Source organism: Alosa sapidissima, chromosome 2 (assembly GCF_018492685.1).
Source record: "Alosa sapidissima isolate fAloSap1 chromosome 2, fAloSap1.pri, whole genome shotgun sequence".
In the NCBI taxonomy this organism is placed as follows: Eukaryota; Metazoa; Chordata; class Actinopteri; order Clupeiformes; family Clupeidae; genus Alosa; species Alosa sapidissima.
The window spans coordinates 8861601-8885255 of record NC_055958.1 but is presented as its reverse complement, the minus strand read 5'-3'; the positions used below and the strand labels follow the sequence as shown (position 1 = coordinate 8885255).

Sequence of the window (23655 nt, the reverse complement as noted above, 5' to 3'; positions counted from 1 at the left end):
AATGTTAACCAAGTTACTATGCTAACTAGCATGCTAACAATGTTAAAATGCTAAGTATGTTAACCATGTTACTTAGCTGACTTAGCTCATCATTTTAAGCAGTTTTGCTAAAAATGCTAACTAGCATGCTAGCATGCTAACCATGTGACTTAGCTAATCATTTTAAGCAGTTTTGCTAAAAATGCTAACTAGCATGTTAACATATGGTGTGAAATATATTGTTAAAACAGATTATGTGCTAATTGGCAACCAACATGATGAGGTTTAATATAGTTCAAATGACTGAACTAGGTAGATGAGGTTTAATGTAGTTGGAATGACTGAACTAGGTAGATGAGGTTTAATATAGTTGGAATGACTGAACAGTTAAATAGGTGGATAGTTTATATAGTTAAATGATTTGCTTGGTAGATAAGGTTTAATATAGTTGGAATGATTGAACGGTTAAATAGGTGGATAATTTAAATAGTTAAATTATTTAGGTAGATAATTGACGATAACTGACAGTTTGAATGGCCCTAATGTTTGCTAGTAGTTATGCTACTATGTTATCAAAGATAATAATGTTAACCAAGTTTTTTTGCTAAAAATGCTAATTAGCATGTTAGCATGCTAACTATGGTAGCATGCTAACTATGTTACTTAGCTAATCATTTTTAATAGTTTTGCTAAAAATGCTAACTAGCTTGCTAACACACTAGCATGCTAACTATGCTAACCACGTTACTTAGCTAACTTAGCAAATCATTTTTAACAGTTTTGCTAAAAATGCTAACTAGCTTGCTAACACACTAGCATGCTAACTATGCTAACCACGTTACTTAGCTAACTTAGCAAATCATTTTTAACAGTTTTGCTAAAAATGCTAACTAGCATGCTAACACGCTAGCATGCTACCTATGCTAACCATGTTACTTAGCTAACTTAGCTAATCATTTTTAACAGTTTTTCTAAAAATGCTAACATGCTAGCATGCTAACATGCTAGCATGCTAACTATGCTAACTAGCTACAGTGGGTAGGAGTCATAGTTGATGACAAGTAACAGTTACAATGGCTGAACAGTTAAAAAGTTCAGTAGTTTAAAGGGTTACATTGTTTAACAGTGAAATATTGTAGTGAGGACTTTTATTTTGAAACAGTTTTTGGCAGAGGAAGCAGTTGAACAGGATGTGTAGTCTTAATAGGGCCAGTTTGTATGCTTAAAGCCTGAGACTGGCAGTTGATCCAGGTGGCCCGAACACCTGCCATAGGATTCTAATTGTTTAACGGCTCTATATTGATGTCATCAGCCCATGTTAAGTCTATGGGGAAATTTTGACTAGTTTTTAATTAATAGTTTAAAAAGTATAAAAGTTACAAAGCTGAAAAATACATAGCACCCATGTCCTAAGTAAGACCTACGTAACATAGTTTGAATGAAGTTTCTACGTTAAACGGTTGAAGCTGCATTAAACGCGTTAGAAGAAGAAGAATAAGAAGAAGAAGCCTAGGAAGAACAGTACAGTGCATTTTCATGCACTGTAAAAAGCCTTGGAATAACAGTACAGTGCATTTTCATGCACTGTAATAAGAAGAAGCCTAGGAAGAATAGTACAGTGCATTTTCATGCACTGTAACTAGAAAACGCAATTCCAGGGAATTACCAGTGCATGAAAATGCAAAACATATGGTGTGAAATATATTATTAAAACAGATGATGTGCTAATTGGCAACCAACATGATGAGGTTTAATATAGTTGGAATGACTGAACTAGGTAGATGAGGTTTAATATAGTTGGAATGGCTGAACTAGGTAGATGATGTTTAATATAGTTGGAATGACTGAACTAGGTAGATGAGGTTTAATATAGTTGGAATGACTGAACAGTTAAAAAGGTGGATAGTTTAAATAGTTAAATTATTTGCTTGGTAGATGAGGTTTAATATAGTTGGAATGACTGAACAGTTAAATAGGTGGATAGTTTAAATGGTTAAATTATTTAATAGGGACTTACTGTAGCCTGGACTTTTATTTTGAAACAGTTGTGGACAGAGGAAGCAGTGGAACAGTATCTGTAGTCTTAAGAGAATCAGATTGTATGCTTAAAGCCTGAGAAACTGACAGTTGGTCCAGGTGGCCTGGCCACCTGCCACAAGATTTTATTTGCTGTGATGTCATAAAGGCTAATGTTAAGTCTATGGGGAAATTTTAATAGTTTTTAATTAATAGTTTAAAAAGTATAAAAGTTAGAAAGATGAAAAATACAAAGCCCGGATGTCATAAGTAAGACCTACGTAACAAAGTTTGAATGAAGTTTTTACGTTAAATGGTTGAAGCTGCATTAACTGCGTTAGAAGAAGAAAAATAAGAACTAGAAAAGCATTTCCTAAAGGAAATATAGTGCATGAAAATGCAAAAATATGATGTAAAATATCATACAGAGTAAAAACAAACTATATTGGTTGCTAAGTAGATGAGGTTTAATATAGTTGGAATGACTGAACAGTTAAATAGGTGGATACTTTAACCCTTAGAACCCGATTGACGCAAAGTGCGTCAAAAAACACACCCTTTCTTCTCTGTTATATTGCTCCGCGACTGTTCATCGCAACGAGATAAAACCTTTATTGCATGACAGAGAAGAAGTGGGGCTTTCCAAAGAGACTATGCACTTGTCTGTACGATCAAGTATGAAATTTTTAAAAAATCATGAAATTAAATCAAATTGCATCATATTTACAGTCTATACTTCTCTGCGTTCACCTGCGCACCCATTACTCTCGTTTGAATTATTCGCGAACCCGTGATCGCATAGATATGGCAACCATATCAGATGAAAGAGGAGAAACAGGGCTATCCATTGGTAACATGGATATCGATCTTTCTGGCTTATAAAAACAGACGAAGTGACTGCAAAATATTAACGTCATGTACACAAACCAACAGCTGCACACCCATTACTCTCGGAGTAATTACTCGCGGACCCGTGATCGGATATATATGCCACGCATGTTAGATGAAAGAGGAGACACAGAGCTATCATTTGATACCAAATACATCCTTCTGGGTTATAAAACAGACACTTCGTCTGGACAGGAAAATAATAACTTCATATAGCTGGACTTACCCCACGTTTTTGTCTGTTTTTGTGGCAAAGCATGTTTATAATCCAACGCTATCGTGTGTTTCTCTATGGCAAAACATGTTCATAATCCGGTTTTGAGATCCTAGCAAATTCCTGCATGGCATCGAATTCAAGGCTCACATTGCATCCCAATTTGTTCAACAAAGAAACACCTTTTTTTCCTTTACTTTGTTCATGGCAATGCAGTAAAAAGTTGAGAATCATCATGAGTGCATGCACCATAGTCACACATGCTAACAGGCAAACTTGGGTCAAGTCAGGTCAGATCAGTTCGTGTCACAGATATGGAGCGCAGAATGGTCATTTTTCATCGCTAAATAAAAAATTGCATTTATTTCCGTAAATCACACACCACATATTTCTGTAAATTGCTCAGCCCCAGAGTATCCCTCCAACATGGCAATTATATTGCCCGTTTCAGGACAGTCAGCCCTACACACACATGAAATGCATGTAGAGCTATGAGCTTGCTGTGGTGAGATACAGGTCAAAATATAAGATTTTTTATAATATGATTTTTATATTTTAATTCTTTAAAAATCAAAATAAAATCAATGCAAGTACTAATACATGAAATGATGTAGATCTGGATAGCCTAGACTCTGCTGAAAAAAACAATATATAATATGTGTGTGTGGCACTTACAATGACCAGAATAAATCCTTATGAATAAAGGTAGTGAAAATGCCCTAAAAACAGCTTAGGGTTCTAAGGGTTAAATGGTTAAATTATTTAGGTAGATAGTTGACGATAACTGATAGTTGGAATGGCTCTAATGTTTGCTAGCAGTTATGCTAACTATGTTAACAAAGATAATAATGCTAATAATGTAATGTAATGTTAACAAAGATAATAATGCTAACCAAGTTATTATGGTAACTAGCATGTCAACAATGTTAAAATGCTAACTATGTTAACTATGTGACTTAGCTAACCTAGTAATTATTTTTAGTAGTTATGCTAACTATGCTAACTATCATGTTAACATGCTAACTATGGTAACCATGTGACTTAGCTAATCAGTTTTAGTAGTTATGCTAACAATGCTAACTAACATGATAACAACACTAACATCCTAACTATTCTAACCATGTTACTTAGCTAACCTAGCTAATCATGTTTAGTAGTTAGGTTAACTATGCTAACTAGCATGCTAACTATGCTAACCATGTGACTTAGCTAACTTAGCTTTTAGTAGTTATGTTAACTGTGCTAACTAGAATGTTAACTATGCTAACCATATTACTTAGCTAACTTAGCTAACCATGCTAACTAGCTACAGTGGGTAGGAGACATAGTTGACATGACAAGTAACAGTTACAATGGCTGAACAGTTAAAAAGTTCAGTAGTTAAAAGGTTTAAATTGTTTAACAGTGAAATGTTGTAGTGAGGACTTTTATTTTGAAACAGTTTTTGGCAGAGGAAGCAGTTGAACAGGATGTGTAGTCTTAATAGGGCCAGTTTGTATAAATAAATGAAAAACATAAAAAACAGGTATGTGTGTGTGTTTCACACCAAATAAAAATATTTCCTCTCATAACTTTTTTAAATCTGGCAAACTAGGCATCAGGGTTAAGAAAGCAACACCATTGGATGTTTATATCAAAATTTAAAAGGCCATGGCTTGAAAGTGGTCAGAGATAAAGTTATACTGTAAATGTAAAAATCTTTGAGTAAAACAAAAGTTTATGAAGGGGGTAAATTTACCCATCTAATTTGTCACTGGATGGCAAGCACCTCAAATTATGCACCTTTCAGTAAATACTGGATGAACATATTTAAGCAGGTTTACTTTCCTTTTTTCATATTACCCACATAACAAATTAACAGAAAAACACCTAAGATGTATACCAACACCTAAGATGTTGTGGTTTAGTAATAGATTACTACAATATAGGCCTACAATAAAGTATTCTGGTCAAACAGTTCCTATCGCGGGTAATCTGCAGTACCCAGAAGTTCGCATCATATTGCGGGTGACTTTGTAGTTCTTTAGAGCCCTATTTCTACTAGCCCTGCTGTCTGTACCACATCCATTACGGACATTATTATCACGATTACCACTGCAACCTCCAAGCTATGTTGGGCAGAGGGTCGAAACAAGCATGGTATGCTTAGTGGACACCGTTGTATACACGCACCTCCATTCAGAGACGCACCGTGACTATCACTGTCATAGACGATCGATCATAATCTCCAAAAGGATATTCTTCTTCAGAATTAGAATAGGTGAATAACATAGCTAACCTAAGACTTCATCACACGTGAACGTTTTTCAACATTTGGTGTAGGCCTGGCTATTTCTGCTTAATTTCTGCTTCAATTTCTGCAACACTATGGCCTGCATCGCTTCCGCGTCATTACAAATGCACGTCTTTGTGTTTCTCGCGTGTAATACAAGTATTTCCTGAAAACTTTGCGTAGCGATTTTGGGTTTGAATCAAGCTCTGGATGTCTTGCACATAGTGGAGCAGAGTAGGCCTACAAATGAGATTTGTCACCGTACCTGGATCTATCGTCTATTTTAATCAGTATCGTTGTTTGTCGCAATTAATAGCCTCAAGGGCCGGATTACATTATTATTTTGTCATTCGTCGCGGGCCGGAATTGGGCAGGACGCGGGCCGGGTGTTTGAGACCCCTGGCTTAAAGCCTGAGACTGGCAGTTGATCCAGGTGGCCTGAACACCTGCCATAGGATTCTAATTGCTTAACGGCCGTATTATGATGTCACAATCGGCAATGTTAAGTCTATGGGGATTTTTAAAAAGTTTTTTTTTTAATAGTTTAAAAAGTATAAAAGTTTCAAAGTTGAAAAGACATAGCAGCTTCGTCCGTTTGAATACCTACGTTACAAAGTTTGAATGAAGTTAAACTGTTCAAGAGAAATAGCGTACGGAAAAAGTGGTAAGCGGAATAATAATAATAAGTTGTTGCCTAGGAAGAACAGTACAGTGCATTTTCATGCACTGTAATAAGGAAAACTTTCTGTGTTAAACATGCCTCCTTACTGGCACTGTCTGCACCTTTTAATTTGACATTTCAAATTAGATTTATCTACTAAGACGCCCCATTTTATTATTTTCATTTACTTCTTCTCACCTTATGATGTAAAGTGGAGACCTACACCAGCTACACTAACACACCAAATAGGCTACATAAACTGAAGTTTACCACCTGCATAGGTGAGCTATAGTTTCAACGGAGGCTGCGTAGATTCAACGCAGATCCATACATTTTGCTAGTGAAAGGTAGGCTTTTCAAGAGTAGTGTGTACGCTACTATGCTTTAGGGGTAGCAGTGTAATTAAGTGGTATTGGTGCGTGGTATTGGTGCATCCCTAGCACTCTCATTTGTTTATTGATTACCGATTGCAACTGGTTCAAAATGCAGCAGCTCACCTCTTAACTGGTACCCGTAAGAGAGGACACATCTCTACCATCTTCCTTTCCCTTCCCAAAACCAAATTTAAATGTAGAGGAGACCGTGCTTTTTCTGCTACTGCCCCTAAACTCTGGAACAATCTCCCTCCCCACATTAGACTAGCCCATTCTCTAAATATTTTCAAATCCCATCTCAAAGCCCATTTCTACTTTTATAAGTTTTAAATCATATATATATTATATTACCTTGTATATGCTCTTATTTTTTATCATTATTGCTATGATCTGTGAGCTACTCTGTATTATCATTATTATTATTATTATTATTATTATTGTTTTATACTATTATTTTACTATTGTTTTATTTTATTTTACAGTACTTTGATCAACTGTTGTAGTTTTTTAGTTTTTTAAATGTGCTATATAAATAAATTGACATTGCATGTTACACCCTATACATCAATGATTAAATGTAGCTGCAAGCAGCAATGAAGGGACCAAGGAAATCAGCAGGCCAGGGTTACCATGGTAACTTGATGCTATTACATCAGACATACAGTATGGCTGTAAGCACTCACAACAAAGATTGGCTGACAGATAAGGTCACATCCTGTTTGGCGGCTTTTCCACCGATTTTGTTTGTCTGTTATGTTTTTGAAAATAAAATCTGCAACTGTCATTTTGTTAGGTTTGGTCTGAAGATGATCTGTTCCAAAATATTTTTGTGTTCTGACAAAATCCAATATGGCGGGTGGACTGATTAGGTTGACGTCACGAGTTGCCATGTGTCAGCCTTGGGATCTTCCACACATTGTGTGTGTGTTTGTGTTTTATTCCCATATCTGTCAAACCGTTTATCCGATTGATTTCAAACTTGGCAAATGTGTCTTGCTACTGGCACGATTGAGTGCAGTGCCAAGTTTGACATTGTTTGGATAAGAAATGCAAAAGATATTGTTAAATATATTGGTAAAACTTCTTGCCTTTTGGAAATCAGGTCACCTTTTACTCAGTTAGCCATTCACATTTTGTTCCCCTGTAATGTTAAACTGCATCATCCATTTTTTATTGGACTTTGTGTGTCTGTGCTCTGAATGTTGCTTTATTCCCACAGCTCACTTCTGGCAGTCAACAAACTGCAGTCAATTGAAGTAATGGAAACACTGGTCAAGGAGTCTGCTCCCATAGTCACAGCAGGCCAAACAGAGGAGGCAGGGTTGACTGTTGTCTTGGAGGATTGTTCTTCCTTCACAGGTGAGGATGAATTTTTCTTTCAAATTCTTCTAACAGGTAATATGTCTTCACATTTTAATATTGGAAATGTGAAATTACTTTGACTATGACTATGATTTTGGAAAGAAGTACACATAACTTTGAAAAAAAAAATAGATTTTTAAGTAAAATTAAATAATTTGTCTTAAGACTAGAAGAGTAGTTTAAGAAGAGTAGAGTAGAAACATTTGCATTTTTTTTCCACCAGACACAAGTGCATGCCTGAAGCAGATGGAAATAGAAAGCATTCTACACTCTTCTCCAGCTCAGTCTGCAGCCACCAGCAGTAACACTCTAAGCAACCAGGTCAGTAATCATATGAAATAAATGGTGTTATGGGATTGTTTCCAACTTATAGTTAGGATGATAAGCAAAACAGTTGTGCATTTTATGACTAAAGCATGAAAGTTCCACTATATAATCTTCACCCCCTAAGGATTCACTTCAGACGTGGAGGCACTTCAGATCTGACCTCTGGGGCTAGATATTTGCTGTATAATATACACATATTTGAGGAGTAAAGTATTTTTACAAGTCATTCCAGAATTCTACTGTAAAGATCTAGAACTTACATTAACTGCCATTCAAACTGGTTGCTTGAGTTCATGAATCAGTTTGGAAAAAGATTCCAGGTCCAGGCACTCAGTAGGATGCAAATTGTTTAACATTTATTATTTAGGGCTAATCCATTAAAAAACGTCAACGCGTGTCGGCTCACCAGCCTTCATCAGGGTGTTGGGAACAGAGAGTCTGAGCATAATTATAGCATGGGTTTCAGGTGTGCCAATGAGGCACTTGCTATACATTTCTTCAGCCACTAGGGGCAGTCATTTCTGTCAAGCAGGTCAATAATCAAAGGCAACAGGGCAGTTGGGAAACTAGCAATGACATCATTCCAAATGATTATTCTTCACAAACAAAGAACTCCACATCAGAATTGAACAAATATGAACACACCATGTATCACAATTCATAGTCAAGATCACGATAGCAATTCCAAAAACTAAACGCATTCCGTACATGCATTAAAAGACAGTAAATATGAATAGGTTATACATTACAGTTCATGATCAAGATGTCAACAGTAGTTCTAAAACCTTGGTGCAGGTCTACTCCACACATGTATCAAAAAGTCCATAAATCACAAATCCCGGTAAAGATTACAACAGTAATTCTAAAATCTGGATGTATTCTTCATGTCAAAACTAAATAAGTCCTAACATGTTCAGTCAAATGTCATAGTTCATTGTTATTCTAAAATGTACTCCACACAACAACATATCAAACAGACCCATTGTTCTGAAGACCCACAATAGGCTACAAAAAACTACAGAAAAGGTGAAAGGTCAAAATCTTCGTTGAGACCTGGATGGCTAGTAGCTCTCAGCGAATAGATCCAGTATGTCTCCCTCTGTTTGAGGCGTTTTATTTTGTCCCCACCCCTGGCATCAAGGCGAATAGATTCAATACCAATTACTCTTAATGTTGAATCCCTCCCATGATTAGCTTCTGCATAATGTTTGGCCATTGGGTAATTCATATTTCTAGTTCGAATGGCATACCTATGTTCAGCTACCCTGTCTCTTAGTCTCCTTTTCGTAAGGCCTACATGGAAACAACCACAAGGACATTCTAATCGATAGACCACGTGAGTAGTATTGCAATTTATGAAACTGTTAACAGAATAGGTCTTATTATTGAGAACATCTATAAATCTGTCAGTTTTAACCATATTCTCACAATAATTGCAATTACCACAGGGGAAGTTTCCCTTGGGTTGGCGAAGCCAAGTTTCACGTTTTGGAGCAGGGAGGTGGCTTCTCACTAATTTGTCTTTAATAGTAGGGGCCCTTCTAAAACTAATCCCAGGGGGTTTGGTGAATATTTCCCGTAGGGCTGGGTCACATTCAATGAGGTTCCAGTTCTTCTTTATGATATGTTTAATCTGGACAGCCTCTTTGCTATAACGGGTGACAAAATAGGGTTTCTGAGTTGGCACTTTTGGGGGTCTAGATCTAAGCAGGCTCTTCCTCTCAAGTGCTTGTGCTCGATTATGAGCTTGAACGAGAGTTTGGGTTCGATACCCTCTCTGTCGAAAGCGCTGCTGCATATCCATAGATTGATGCATAAAGTCCTGATCTGAGTCACAGATACGCTTTAATCTCTGTATCTGTCCATAGGGTATGTTAGTGATAAGCCATGGCGGGTGAAAGCTATCTGCATGCAGTATAGTGTTCCGATCTGTGGCCTTTCTGAAAATAGATGTATGCAAGAATCCCTCATTGTCTTTAGAGATACGTAGATCCAGAAAGTGTATGGCTTGCAGATCATACTCCAGACTAAGTTTTAGGTTCTTATTTAGGGTGTTTACATAACTATGGAAGTCTAGAAGTTCTTTTTCTGTGCCTGAAAAAAACAGTATCACATCATCAATAAATCTACCCCACCACAACACTTTATCTCTGAAAGGGTTGACTTGCGAGAAGATATACCGTTCCTCCCACAAGCCTAGAAACAGATTGGCATAGTTGGGCGCAAAGCAAGCGCCCATTGCAGTCCCCTTTTCCTGTCTGTACAGTTTATCTTGAAAGAGAAAAACATTGTTCTTAAGTCCACTCAGTAAGTTGCACTATAAAGTCATTGGGAGGCATCAAATGTTCAGGTCTGGATGAGAGATAGTATTTTAGAGCCTCTAGACCCTCATTATGTACGATGTTGCTGTATAAAGATTCCACATCCATAGTGGCCATAATGCAAGAGCCTATGTTGGATATTTGGTCTATTTTGTTTAAAACCTGGGTAGTGTCCTGAATGTGTTGTGGTTGCTTGAGTTCATTATAACCAAAGATTCTATAGTTAACTAAGATAAATCATAAAACAAAACATAAACTTTTCTCTAAATAAGCAATAATAACATATACATATAATTTTGTATACTATTTTACAGTCATTGTTTGTGTGTGATGCCAATGAAACACTCTTTCGGACACGGAATGATTAATTTCATTTTGCCCCATTAACCGAGCTAGCTAGCTAGCTAGCTAACGTTAGCACAGTAAACGGAAAGTGACTGGGAATGTTCGCTAGCTAGCTACAGTGGGTCCCCGTTAAGTTTGGACGGGTTCCTTCAGGAATCACGATCCCCATTTTCTCAGCAGAAGTGGCACAAACTGCAGTTGACACAAACAACCACAAGGTGTCACTTTGGAGTTCTGCCACTACTATTTTTGATGCGACTTGACTTACTGCTTCCATGATGCAGTTTCCAAGTCAGTAGAACAATCAGAGAAAGCTGAGCCATTACCAAACATATATGATAATACAATAGCGTGAGTTTATATATCTTATACCCTATTTGTCACGGTTACTTATAGATTTGATAGTGTAACGATAAGAGCATAAGAGACTTTAAGCGGGGGCACGGAAACTTAATTTGATCACGGTAGTTTAAGCTTACACTTGACAAAACATTCTAATATGAAAATGTAGATGCAATTGTTGTAAGATGGTGCAGCTCCTTTAAGAAAGCACCGTGCAAAAAAAGTAGACGTGCTGGAGCGAGTCATATTCAAAATGCAAAAAATAACACCGCAGATAAAACCAATTATCCTCATTCATTGCAACCGCAGCATGCCTGCTTGCCAACGTTTAAACAAAAAAGATATCAAAGCACCTTTTGCGTTTGAATGTAACACGAAAAAATGTTTAAACAGCTGGACAAATGATTTAGCTAATTGATTATAGCCTGTACACCAGCAATTGTTGAACATTTGGAAAAAGATCGCTCAGCTGTTGCCACAGTCACAGGCAATGTAGAAACAACATGAGAGCAGTACACACTTCCCCGAATGTGGATGTTACACTGTCATAATCTACCACCAGCCTTTTGGCAAGTTGAAAAATAGTTGACTTCTGTGAAATCTCTGCTTTAAAGCAAGACCTAAATGAGAGGAGTTGTGTTGGGAATGTCGGTGCAATGTCCATGCTATAATGGTCTGACAAACGTACTGCCTTTTCAAGCAATTCATCATCACCTGCGAGTTGAAGGATCATAGGACGTAAAGACTCAACCACATAACAAGTTTTCCGCATGCTTGCACATCTTTGGGAGAGCTGACTGATTATGATGTCCAGAGTTGCATTAAATGCCTGCACTTTGAAGTATCTCTCTGCATCGGTTAAGCGTTCATCTTCCGATAGTTCGTCAAAGTGACGCTTCACTCTCCGTGCTCTAACATTTTCAAATGTACTCTGAACCCCCATTTATTTGCGAGTGTCTGCACTGTAGCCTTGGCCTGGTCAAAGGCACGCAGGTAGTCACAAAGGACCGGTATAGAATTTTCCAGCAATTGCATTGCATCTACTTGCATCTACTTTCAATAGGCCTACAGCCTGAGAGGGGGAACATAACCTATAGCCTAGGCTACTGTAGAGTAGGCCTACAGTAGGCTACTGTAGGCTAAACAATCAGTTGTGAAAGTCTGCAACGAAAGTTTCCTAATGGAAGCGCTAACGTGTCTATTGAGCTCATTAGCCTACTTTCAATAGGCCTATTGTACAGCCTGAGAGGGGGAACATAGCCTACTGTAGAGTAAACAATCAGTTTACTTAGTTACATTTGTTTAGTTAAATCCAGTTTTCTACTCTATCTCCATGATATGCTTAGCCTATAGAAAGACGAAGTCGGGAAAGTGCTTCAGAGAAAACGTATTTATTGAAATAATGAACATTCTACATTCTACAGTCTAAATTTAAAGCACGTTGAATCCCTGGGAAGATCTGCGTGTTGTGCGGAGGAATTCGTTGATCTGATTGATGCAGTCCTTCAGTTCACTCCTCCCCATAGCAGGGAACTTTCGTTGTAGTGTTGAGACCACAAAGTTTTTCACATTTTGCGGCAGTGCTCGCTTGCCCTTCGCTCCATCCCAGTTGGTGGTTTTGCTCCAGGCTTTATAGTGTTCCTCTGTGACGATGGACCTGAAGAGCAGGCATCCGTATCTGCCCACTTGGCCGTAGCTCTGTTGGTGAATCTTAGCGTGGTCTTCGGGACCAACATCACGCAAGGTCACGTCTGCGTGTTGACTAGGAACTTGGATGCTGTCGTTGAGTGTGACGGAGAGGGCCAATGGAGACATCTGCAAGGAGGACGTTTCTGGAGCTGGTGTCGAGGTGCACCTGGGGATTGGTCTCTCAGGCGTCGAATAACTTCTCTGCTCACGTAGCGTCGCCTGAAGTTCTCCGATTCCAGCTCTCATCTCCTGTAAAATGTCTCTGTGGCTCTCCAAGTGGCTGCCTCTCGGAGTTGTTGAAGCTCTCGTTTGAGGTTTTTGACCACCGCTTTCAACCGATCATTCTCGGCGTCTCTCTCGGCTACTCGAGCTTTCTCTGCTCTCTCGGCTACTCGAGCTTTCTCTGCAAAATGTGTGAAAGTCATTAGGCTGGAAGCGTGTCTACTGTCAGTGACTAGTGCGAGAAGCGGGTTCTGTGTTGTAGGCTATGCATTTTTCCGACACTTGGCTGCAAGCTCCCCTCCCCCACCCCCTTCTTTCACAAGCAGTGCAGCTTTCTGAAGCGGTGCCTTTTGAAGCTAATGTAACAAATACCACCAATATTGTTGTGTGGCAATAAAAGTATCCAGGGTTTGCGCAAGTAGCCTAAATATATAAATAAATTAAGGACATACAATCCTTAACGTGAAAAAGCTTAACGTAGCTTAATGTCCAAAACAACAAGTCGTTTTATGTGCTCATTATAAAGAAAGTTTAACGTGTCCCAAAACAGCTGTCAATTAATCACCAAACGTCAAGAGGGTTGAGTCTGAATGACACCGAGTTTTAGACACTGTGTTTTTGAAGTTAAGAAATATTTTCGTAATAAAAATGGTCATTTAACCAATAAAGGCTGAAAAAATGTACAGTAAAACTAGGCTATACAGTACATGCAACCCAGCAGAAGACTATTATAGGCTATTGGCAAATCATTGAGCATCATTCACACATTGTATTCTGCACAGTCTCTACACGTGGAGCGCTAATGTATAGGCATACTGTAAATCATTCAAAATGTGTGAAAGTCATTAGGCTGGAAGCGTGTCTACTGTCACTAATGCGAGAGTTCTGTGTTGTAGGCTATGCATTTTTCCGACACTTGGCTGCAAGCTCCCCTCCCCCACCCCCTTCTTTCACAAGCAGTGCAGCTTTCTGAAGCGGTGCCTTTTGAAGCTAATGTAACAAATACCACCAATATTGTTGTGTGGCAATAAAAGTATCCAGGGTTTGCGCAAGTAGCCTAAATAGGCCTATATAAATAAATTAAGGACATACAATCCTTAAAGCTTAACGTAGCCTACATGTAGATTAATGTCCCAAAACGTCAACAAGTCGTTTTATGCGCTCATTATATATGGATTTCTATGAAACGCCACGAAAACATGCGTGCGCAACCAAGAGGCAGAAAGCACCATAGAACAGCATAGAGCAATGCAAAAGAGCAAAAGAATAAAATGAGTTTTTGTGCTGACAACTGCACCAATTCGAAATCACGATGGTTAGAGAATGTTAAATATGTTCAATATCCCTAACGGAATGCATGTCTTCGTCAAAAATGACAAAATACGATGTTATGTTAATAATGCAAATGAATGGCACACTTTGAAATATAGTCGGAAATGAGATGTTATCATCATTGAGACAACAGGGGTATACAATAAAATCCGATTGTAGCTTACAGCAGCCGGCTATTTAGGTTAAGTTTATAACGTTGTGGACGGCCACCAAGCGTCTTCTGCCCCACGGCTGCGGCACAGTCTTGAGTGACCGGATTCGTTTTCCTTTGTCATATGAATGCTGTCATTTTGTTAACATTACTGTTAAGGAGATGCTGTAGGCAAATTCTATATTTCAACCTCGTTAGTGTCAGAACTATTCACAAGGTTTCTGGGCAGCATTTTTATGTTCTGTTAGCAAGCGAATTTCTCATGACTACCGACAAAGTAGCCTACTGCCAGCTGACGAAGCTCTCATTTTAAAACATTACTGAGAGACAGGCACTATACAATCAAGAAATCTTGCCACTCAACTCAACAATAAAATTAAACAGTTAGAAGAAACCAATGCAAGCAACCCAACTGAAGAAACACAGGCAAAACTTAGGAAACATAAATTCAAACTCAATGAAATACTCAATAAACACACTCAATTTATGATTCACCGTCTAAGGCAGGAAAACTTCCACCATAGCAATAAATCAGGTAAATACTTAGCAAATCAAATCCAACGTAACAAAGAAAAATCAACAATCCCGGTCATAAAGAACTCAGCAGGGAAGCTAACCAGCTCACCTGAAGAAATAAATCATGTTTTTTACCAGTTTTACAATAAACTATATTCTTCAGAAATAAACCCCAACCAGGAATTCATAGACTCTTTCCTAAACAGCATCGAATTACCACAAGTCAATGAGACGGAAATAAAAAACCTAGAATCACCTATAACTCAACAAGAACTGTTTGATGCCCTGAAACAGATGCCCGATAATAAAGCACCAGGTCCGGATGGCTTTCCTGCTGAGTTCTACAAACAATTTTGGACCATCTTAGCTCCACTTTTCATCAGAATGATTAATGAATCAAAACAGAAAGGACGTCTTCCAACTAGTTCCACCACAGCCTCAATTTCACTGCTCCTCAAGCCCAATAAGGACCCAACATTGCCATCCAGCTACCGACCAATTTCTCTCCTCAATGTGGACAATAAGATAATCGCAAAAATGCTAGCACACAGATTAGCAGAGGTCACCCCATCCATTATCCACCCAGACCAAACAGGCTTCATTAAAGGTAGAATTTCATCCACCAACACCCGCAGACTGTTAAATATAATGTATCACTCTACAAATTTTCAAGATAATACCATCATAGCAACTCTGGACGCAGAAAAAGCTTTTGATAGGGTGAACTGGAATTTCCTGTTTTCCACATTAGGGAGGTTTGGCTTCGGGGAGTCGTTCATTAACTGGATTAAACTTCTATATACCTCTCCTTCAGCCACAGTAATCACCAATGGACTAACATCACAAAGTTTCACTCTTCACCGGGGAACTAGACAGGGGTGCCCACTCTCCCCCTCACTATTTACAATCTTCATTGAACCCCTAGCAGCTGCCATCCGTCAGAACCCCCTCATCAAAGGTGTCCAGACTCCATATATGCATCACAAAATCAGCCTTTATGCTGACGACATTCTTCTCTTTCTTCAAGACCCCACAACATCAGTAGAAGAAACCATCAAACTCATTGACACATTCTCTAAAATTTCTGAATACTCAATCAATTGGAATAAATCTGCAGTTCTCCCATTACATCCCAACAGCTGGGATGTGACAGCCAACTCTTCACCTATCCCACTCTGCACTAACTATATCACTTACTTAGGGATAAAAGTCTCCCCCAGGCTGTCAGACTTATTTAGCCTAAATTATTCCCCTCTACTCACTTCAATAGATGATGACCTTCAACGCTGGAAGAACCTCCCATTATCCATCATGGGCAGAATCTCAGTAATCAAAATGACAATACTGCCCAAAATAAACTATCTATTCTCTATGATTCCAACCCAGCCCACCACCCTCTGGTTTAAGTCTCTGGATTCATTAATCACTAAATTCTACTGGAAAGATAAGACCCCAAGGATCAAACTCGCCACTCTCCAAAAACCAAAAGCAATGGGAGGACTAGAGGCCCCACACTTCCAGCACTATGCCCTGGCCAACCAGCTCCACTTCATCCACAAATGGCTACACCCCACCCCCTCAGACAACACCTGGTTAGACCTAGAACAAACAATCTGTAAAGAAATTAAAATCTCAGATCTCCCTTTCTGCAGTCAGTCGGTCAAAAAACATCCATCCTTCAAAGCCCCAACAATTTCAGCTACTCTGACAGCCTGGTGGAGATTCTACCACATCACTGATTCACCTATAGCACCATCAATTCGCACCCCGATTTGGAATAACCCAGATTTCACCGTCAATAAAAAAACACTTAACTTTCACACATGGATGGGAAAGGGCATCACTCACCTTCAACACATTCTTCAAGACAATAATCAGGCCTCATTTTCCTGTTTGGTCCAGAAGCACGGCATCGAGAGTAAACACTTCTTACAATACCTGCAAATTAAATCATCTATCCTAGGAAAAATTAACATCCAGACAGCTAACCTTGACATTCCCCCACCAATCTCAGAGCTGCTTAATATTCCCTCTCCCAAAAAAATACTCTCCCAAATTTACAAAATTATATCTCGTTCAGAAAAAACAATTGGCCTGCCATATCACAAATGGGAATCAGACTTATCAATTACTCCCGGTGCCGACTTCTGGACCAAAATGTGCAAAAACATCTACCTCATGACAAAGAATAGTAATCTACAACTAATACAATACAAGGTTCTTCACAGATTCCACTTCACTGCACATAAATTGGCAAAAATGGGGTTTGGCTCGGATCTTTGCACTCACTGCACACAAAATAACCCAGATACATACATTCATGCGGTTTGGCATTGCACTCCAATCAACCACTTCTGGGTGAGTGTCACAAAATCTCTCTCTTCCATCTTTGGCTGTCACATCCCAGCATCCCCTTCCTTATGCATACTTGGTGATACATCCACAGTCAATTTAAGCAACTCCTGCAATAAAACACTGCTGGTAGCGCTGACTATCGCCAAGAAAACAATCCTCATGAACTGGAAATCTAAGAAAAAAGCTCACATCACTCATTGGAAAAACTTGTTAACAGACTATATATCATTAGAAAACCTATCAACTACAAACTTAATCAATACTCAGGATACAACCTCTCCTTGGTACCCCTTTATCACCTACTTACAGTCCTGACCCTCTTTGCCTGAGTTCCATCTCCACACGATCATAACACACTTCATCAACAGATACACATATCATCGAACACTAGGCAGGGGAGGGTAGCTGGAACTATTATTATTATTATTATTATTATTATTATTATTAGTAGTAATATAAATAGCATCCCCTTCTTTCCCTCCCCCTTTTATTTACATTCTCTGATAACTTTACTAATTTCACTCTTTCTCTCTGCCTCTCCCATCGTTATTCTGACGGGGCCCCATTGGATGGCTTGGGAGACTCAGTCCTGGCGGGTCGCTGTGTGGTTTTGGCATTGGTTGGGTCCTGTGGGTTATCTATTGGCCCTGGGCCCCCGGTGTGCACCCTCCTCATACGCTCATGCACACGCCTTGTCCTGGAAGCACACAGCACGCTTTACTCTCTTTTAATCGCACTACATGTTAGGTGACATACATAAACAAAAACTACAAAACAGGCTAGGGTAAGAGTGGAGTGCAGGTAGATGCCTCATCAGGTGTCTATCTGCATGCCTCACTTATTTTAATGCACACATTGTTGAGGCATACATCTTACACAGGGTAAGTGTGGTGTGCATGGGGAAATCCTGACAGATATTCACCATGCATGCCCACTTCTTTTAATGCTACACTCTAGATAGACCCCTCAACCTAGCCATTCACATACTGTACATATTTAGGTCAAGAGTGGCGTGTTGGGTGAAGGTCTGGGGGCGAGGTGTGGTTGGTCGTGGTAGTGGGGGATGTGTGCATATGCTGGGGGCCTGGGGCGATGGGTGGCACGCAGGTCCTCTCCTCTGTCAGCTCGTCGCAGTATAACTGCAGGGGCTGGGTGGAACTGTGGCCATTAATGGGTGCCCAGGTTGGCAATCAGTCAGGCAATCAACCAGGCAATCAGTTATTCCTATTATTATACTTATCATTAATAGAATAATTACAACTCCTCTCCTCTGAAACCCTCCCTCTCTATGTTCCAGCTTCTCTCCTCCTGGCCCAACAGCAAACCAGCCTTATACATATGCGCACACACACACACACACACACACACATATATCCTCACATACTCACTACTGTAATGTCAATGATGTTTGCAAATAAAAAAAAAAAAAAAAAAGAAATCTTGCCACTGAATCCAAAACTATGTTAACATTATGTACAAAGCTTAGGCTACAGTGGATTAGCATGTTGCAGGGGTTGCTAAAAACAGAGAAACGCACTGAAAACTCGGCCAATCACAGCCCTTGCTGTCAAATGCGCCGTCCGGTTCGACCGTTGAACGCCACAGCGGACTATGCTGCCCCCAAGCGGCTGTAGTTGTCCTTACATGTCACCCAGCTGCGTGAATCACCATTATCGTGAATGAAGTGTCAATTTTTAACGGGGACCCTCTGTAGCAGCTAAGAACTTTGGTTAAACTTATATATTGTTGCAGACAAACCTGAAATAACATATGTTCAGCAACTTTGGTAGTCTACTAGTTCTAGCAAAAATATGTTAGGTTAGTTTATCAACCATCTCTGGAGTCTAGATAGATAGATAGATAGATAGATAGATAGATAGATAGATAGATAGATAGATAGATAGATAGATACTTTATTGATCCCCAGGGGAAATTCAAGAAGCCGTCTGAGAACCTCTGAACGTCTGAGAGCCTCTGAGAACAGGTGGCTGTGCACCAGAGCTTTGAGGAGACGGTGACAGTTCACGAACAAAGCTATTTTTGTCTTTATTTGTTTCGTTGGAAAATACAATTTCAATGTCAGAATGTTAGGGAGACATGTGGCTTCTAGAAAATGGGTTAAAAACTTACATCGCTGAATGTAGGGCTAAGGGATTGGTCATATTCCGTGAAAATGTTAATTTCTCCCATAGGAATACATAGACACTGGACCTCCTGCTAGACTCCTAAATGGTCGTGACCGTTTCGAACCCCACGTCACAACGTGCCAGAATTTACCCTCTTATGAATCGTCTCGCTTTATCAACCGTCTCTATTATAACCGTATCAAATGGAACCTTTAATTGGCAACATTCTAATCACATACAAATGTGATTTCTTTTTTCACCTTTAGGCCTATACTGCTGTTATACCTATAGATAGATAGATAGATATATTTCACTGACATTATAACCAAACATTCCTATCACTCTAAAATTTTCTTTAATACCATAACTCAATTGTTAACCCCCAAGTTTCTCCAGAGGTTGAGGCGTCCACCAATAGCTGTGAAGAGTTCTTGAAGTTTTTTTTAGAGAAAATTGACCACATCAGAGCACAGTTCGCTCTTGTTGTATCTGACACCTCACCCCATTTCCCCATTGCTACAGCTTCTTTTGACCAATTCCAAACAGGGATGTTGTAAAGCTCATGAAACCATCAAAAGCCCCACACAATCCTATCCCTTCACATATTATCAAAGATGCTTTTGATGTTATTGGTCCCTCCATTCAATTTATTCTTAACTATTCACTGGCACCGTTCCTACATATAGGCGGTTGTCCAGCCTATGCTAAAGAAACATAATCTGCATGCAAAATGTTGTAATCATTTCCGGCCTATCTCTAAACTGCCTATTCTCTCAAAAATGTTGGAGAAGGTGGTGTTTACACAGCTGCTTCCATACCTCAACACTACAGAGATCCTAGAGCAATTTCAAGAGCCATCTGGTTTCAAAGCCCGTCACAGCCCTGAGACAGCCCTGTTAAAGGTGACAAATGACCTGTTGCTCACCCTTGACTCAGGTGATGCCATTCTGGTCCTGTTGGATCTTGCATTTGACACTGTATACACTACTAGAGCGTCTTGAACAGTGGGTTGGAATTGAGGGTACAGCTCTAAACTCCTACCTCCACCAAAGTTATTTTTCAAAAATTCCATCCCTGCCAACCTTGGTCCCCTTGCCCCCTTTCATAAATCCCATGCACGTAACCTGGGTTTTATTTTAGACGAGGTTTAATATAGTTGGAATGACTGAACAGATAGGTGGATAGTTTAAAAGGTAAAATTATTTGCTAGGTAGACGAGGTTTAATTTAGTTGGAATGACTGGACAGTTAAATAGGTGGATAGTTTAAATGGTTAAATTATTTGCTAGGTACTGTAGATGAGATTTAATATAGTTGGAATGACTGAACTACGTAGATGAGGTTTAATATAGTTGGAATGACTGAACAGTTAAATAGGTGGATAGTTTAAAAGGTTAAACTATTTGCTAGGAAGATGAGGTTTAATATAGTTGAAATGACTGAACAGTTAATTAGGTGGATATTTTAAAAGGTTAAACTATTTGCTAGATAGATGAGGTTTAATATAGTTGGAATGACTGAACAGTTTCTCAGGCTTATAGCATAGAATGAGACTGTATGCTTAAAGCCTGAGAAACTGACAGTTGATCAAGGTGGCCTGGCCACCTGGCACAATATTCTAATTGCTATGATGTCATAAAGCCTGAGAAACTCAGAGTTGATCCAGGTGGCCTGGCCAGAGCAATATATGGTGATCCAGGTGGCCTGAACACCTGGCATAGGATTCTAACTATACAGTTAAAAAGTTCAGTAGTTTAAAGGGTTAAATTGTTTAACAGTGAAATATTGTAGTGAGGACTTTTATTTTGAAACAGTTTTTGGCAGAGGAAGCAGTTGAACAGGATATGTAGTCTTAATAGGGCCAGTTTGTATGCTTAAAGCCTGAGACTGGCAGTTGATCCAGGTGGCCCGAACACCTGCCATAGGATTCTAATTGCTTAACGGCCGTATTGTACTTAGTTAACTTAGCTAATTATTTTTAGCAGTTTTTCTAAAAATGCTAACTATAATGCTAGCATGCTACCTATGCTAACCATGTTACTTAGCTAACTTAACTAATCTTTTTTAGCAGTTATGTTAACTATGCTAACTAGCATGCTAACATGCTAGCTATGCTAACCATGTTACTTAGCTAACTTAGCTAATCATTTTTAGTAGTTATGCTAACTATGCTAACTAGCATGGTAACATGCTACCTATGCTAACCACAGCTAACTTAGCTAATCATTTTTAGCAGATATGCTAACTATGCTAACTAGCATGCTAACTATGTTAACCATGTTACTTAGCTAACTTAGCTAATAATTTTTAGCAGTTATGTTAACTATGCTAACTAGCATGCTGACATGCTAACTATGCTAACCATGTTACTTAGCTAATCATTTTAGCAGTTTTGTTAAAAATGCTAACATGCTAACTAGGTACAGTGGGTAGGAGTCATAGTTGATGATAAGTAACAGTTACAATGGCTGAACAGTTAAAAAGTTCAGTAGTTTAAAGGGTTAAATTGTTTAACAGTGAAATATTGTAGTGAGGACTTTTATTTTGAAGCAGTTTTTGGCAGAGGAAGCAGTTGAACAGGATGTGTAGTCTTAATAGGGCCAGTTTGTATGCTTAAAGCCTGAGAATGGCAGTTGGGACAGGTGGCCCGAACACCTGCCATAGGATTCTAATTGCTTAACGGCTCTATTGTGATGTCATCAGCCCATGTTAAGTCTATGGGGAAATTTTGAACAGTTTTTAATTAATAGTTTAAAAAGTATAAAAGTTACAAAGCTGAAAAATACATAGCACCCATGTCCTAAGTAAGACCTACGTAACATAGTTTGAATGAAGTTTCTACGTTAAACGGTTGAAGCTGCATTAAACGCGTTAGAAGAAGAAGAATAAGAAGAAGCCTAGGAAGAACAGTACAGTGCATTTTCATGCACTGTAAAAAGCCTTGGAATAACAGTACAGTGCATTTTCATGCACTGTAATAAGAACTAGAAAAGCATTTCCTGAAGGAAATACAGTGCATGAAAATGCAAAAATATGATGTAAAATATCATACAGAGTAAAAACAAACTATATTGGTTGCTAAGTAGATGAGGTTTAATATAGTTGGAATGACTGAACAGTTAAATAGGTGGATAGTTTAAATGGTTAAATTATTTAGGTAGATAGTTGACGATAACTGACAGTTGGAATGGCTCTAATGTTTGCTAGCAGTTATGCTAACTATGTTAACAAAGATAATAATGTTAACAAAGTTACTATGCTAACTAGCATGCTAACTATGCTAACCATGTTACTTAGCTAATCGTTTTTAGTAGTTTTGCTAAAAATGCTAACTAGCATGCTAACATGCTAGCGCTAGCATGCTAACTATGCTAACCACGTTACTTAGCTGACTTAGCTAATCGTTTTTAGCGGTTTTGCTAAAAATGCTAACTAGCATGCTAGCATGCTAACTATGCTAACCACGTTACTTAGCTGACTTAGCTAATCGTTTTTAGCAGTTTTGCTAAAAATGCTAACTAGCATGCTAGCATGCTAACTATGCTAACCATGTGACTTAGCTAACTTAGCTAATCATTTTAAGCAGTTTTGTTAAAAATGCTAACTAGCATGCTAACATGCTAGCATGCTAACTATGCTAACCATGTGACTTAGCTAACTTAGCTAACTAGCTACAGTGGGTAGGAGTCATAGTTGATGACAAGTAACAGTTACAATGGCTGAACAGTTAAAAAGTTCAGTAGTTTAAAGGGTTGAATCAAAGATCCTTGATTACTAGCAAGATAGAGCAACGTAATTCGTTACTATGGGAGCAAAACGGGACAGTTCCGGTCTGCATAAGTGGGAGTGTCACCTTACGTCACTAAATAAACTTTCTCTCTTAATAAGCGATAAGAACAGATCAACATAATTGTGTTCACAGTATTATTGTCTATAATCATGTCTGATACCAATGAATCATTCTTTAGGACATGATATGAATAATTTAATTAGTCATGTGAACTGAGCTAGCTAAAGCTTAAAGCTTAAAGCTTAAAATGCTATACAAGTGGATGGGAGTAGCTATGGCAATACAGCTATGCGCTAACAAGTGACTAGTAGTTGAAGGACTTCGCTTAAACTTAATATACTGTTGCAAATTCACTTGAGTATAAACTATCCACT

At 38.8% G+C, this 23655-nt stretch overlaps 1 protein-coding gene across 2 annotated transcripts in view; it reads left to right on the top strand.

Moving 5' to 3' along the window:
- epb41l5 (erythrocyte membrane protein band 4.1 like 5) overlaps positions 1-23655 on the top strand; it is a 293140-nt gene that overhangs the window by 183045 nt on the left and 86440 nt on the right. Inside the window, exons 17-18 of one of the 2 annotated variants that reach the window (XM_042066156.1) lie at positions 7624-7763; positions 7990-8087. In XM_042066156.1, coding sequence (XP_041922090.1) covers positions 7624-7763; positions 7990-8087 — 238 coding nt within the window. Of the gene's footprint in view, positions 1-7623; positions 7764-7989; positions 8089-23655 lie in introns of both variants that reach the window. The other variant, XM_042066163.1, reaches the window with a different exon arrangement.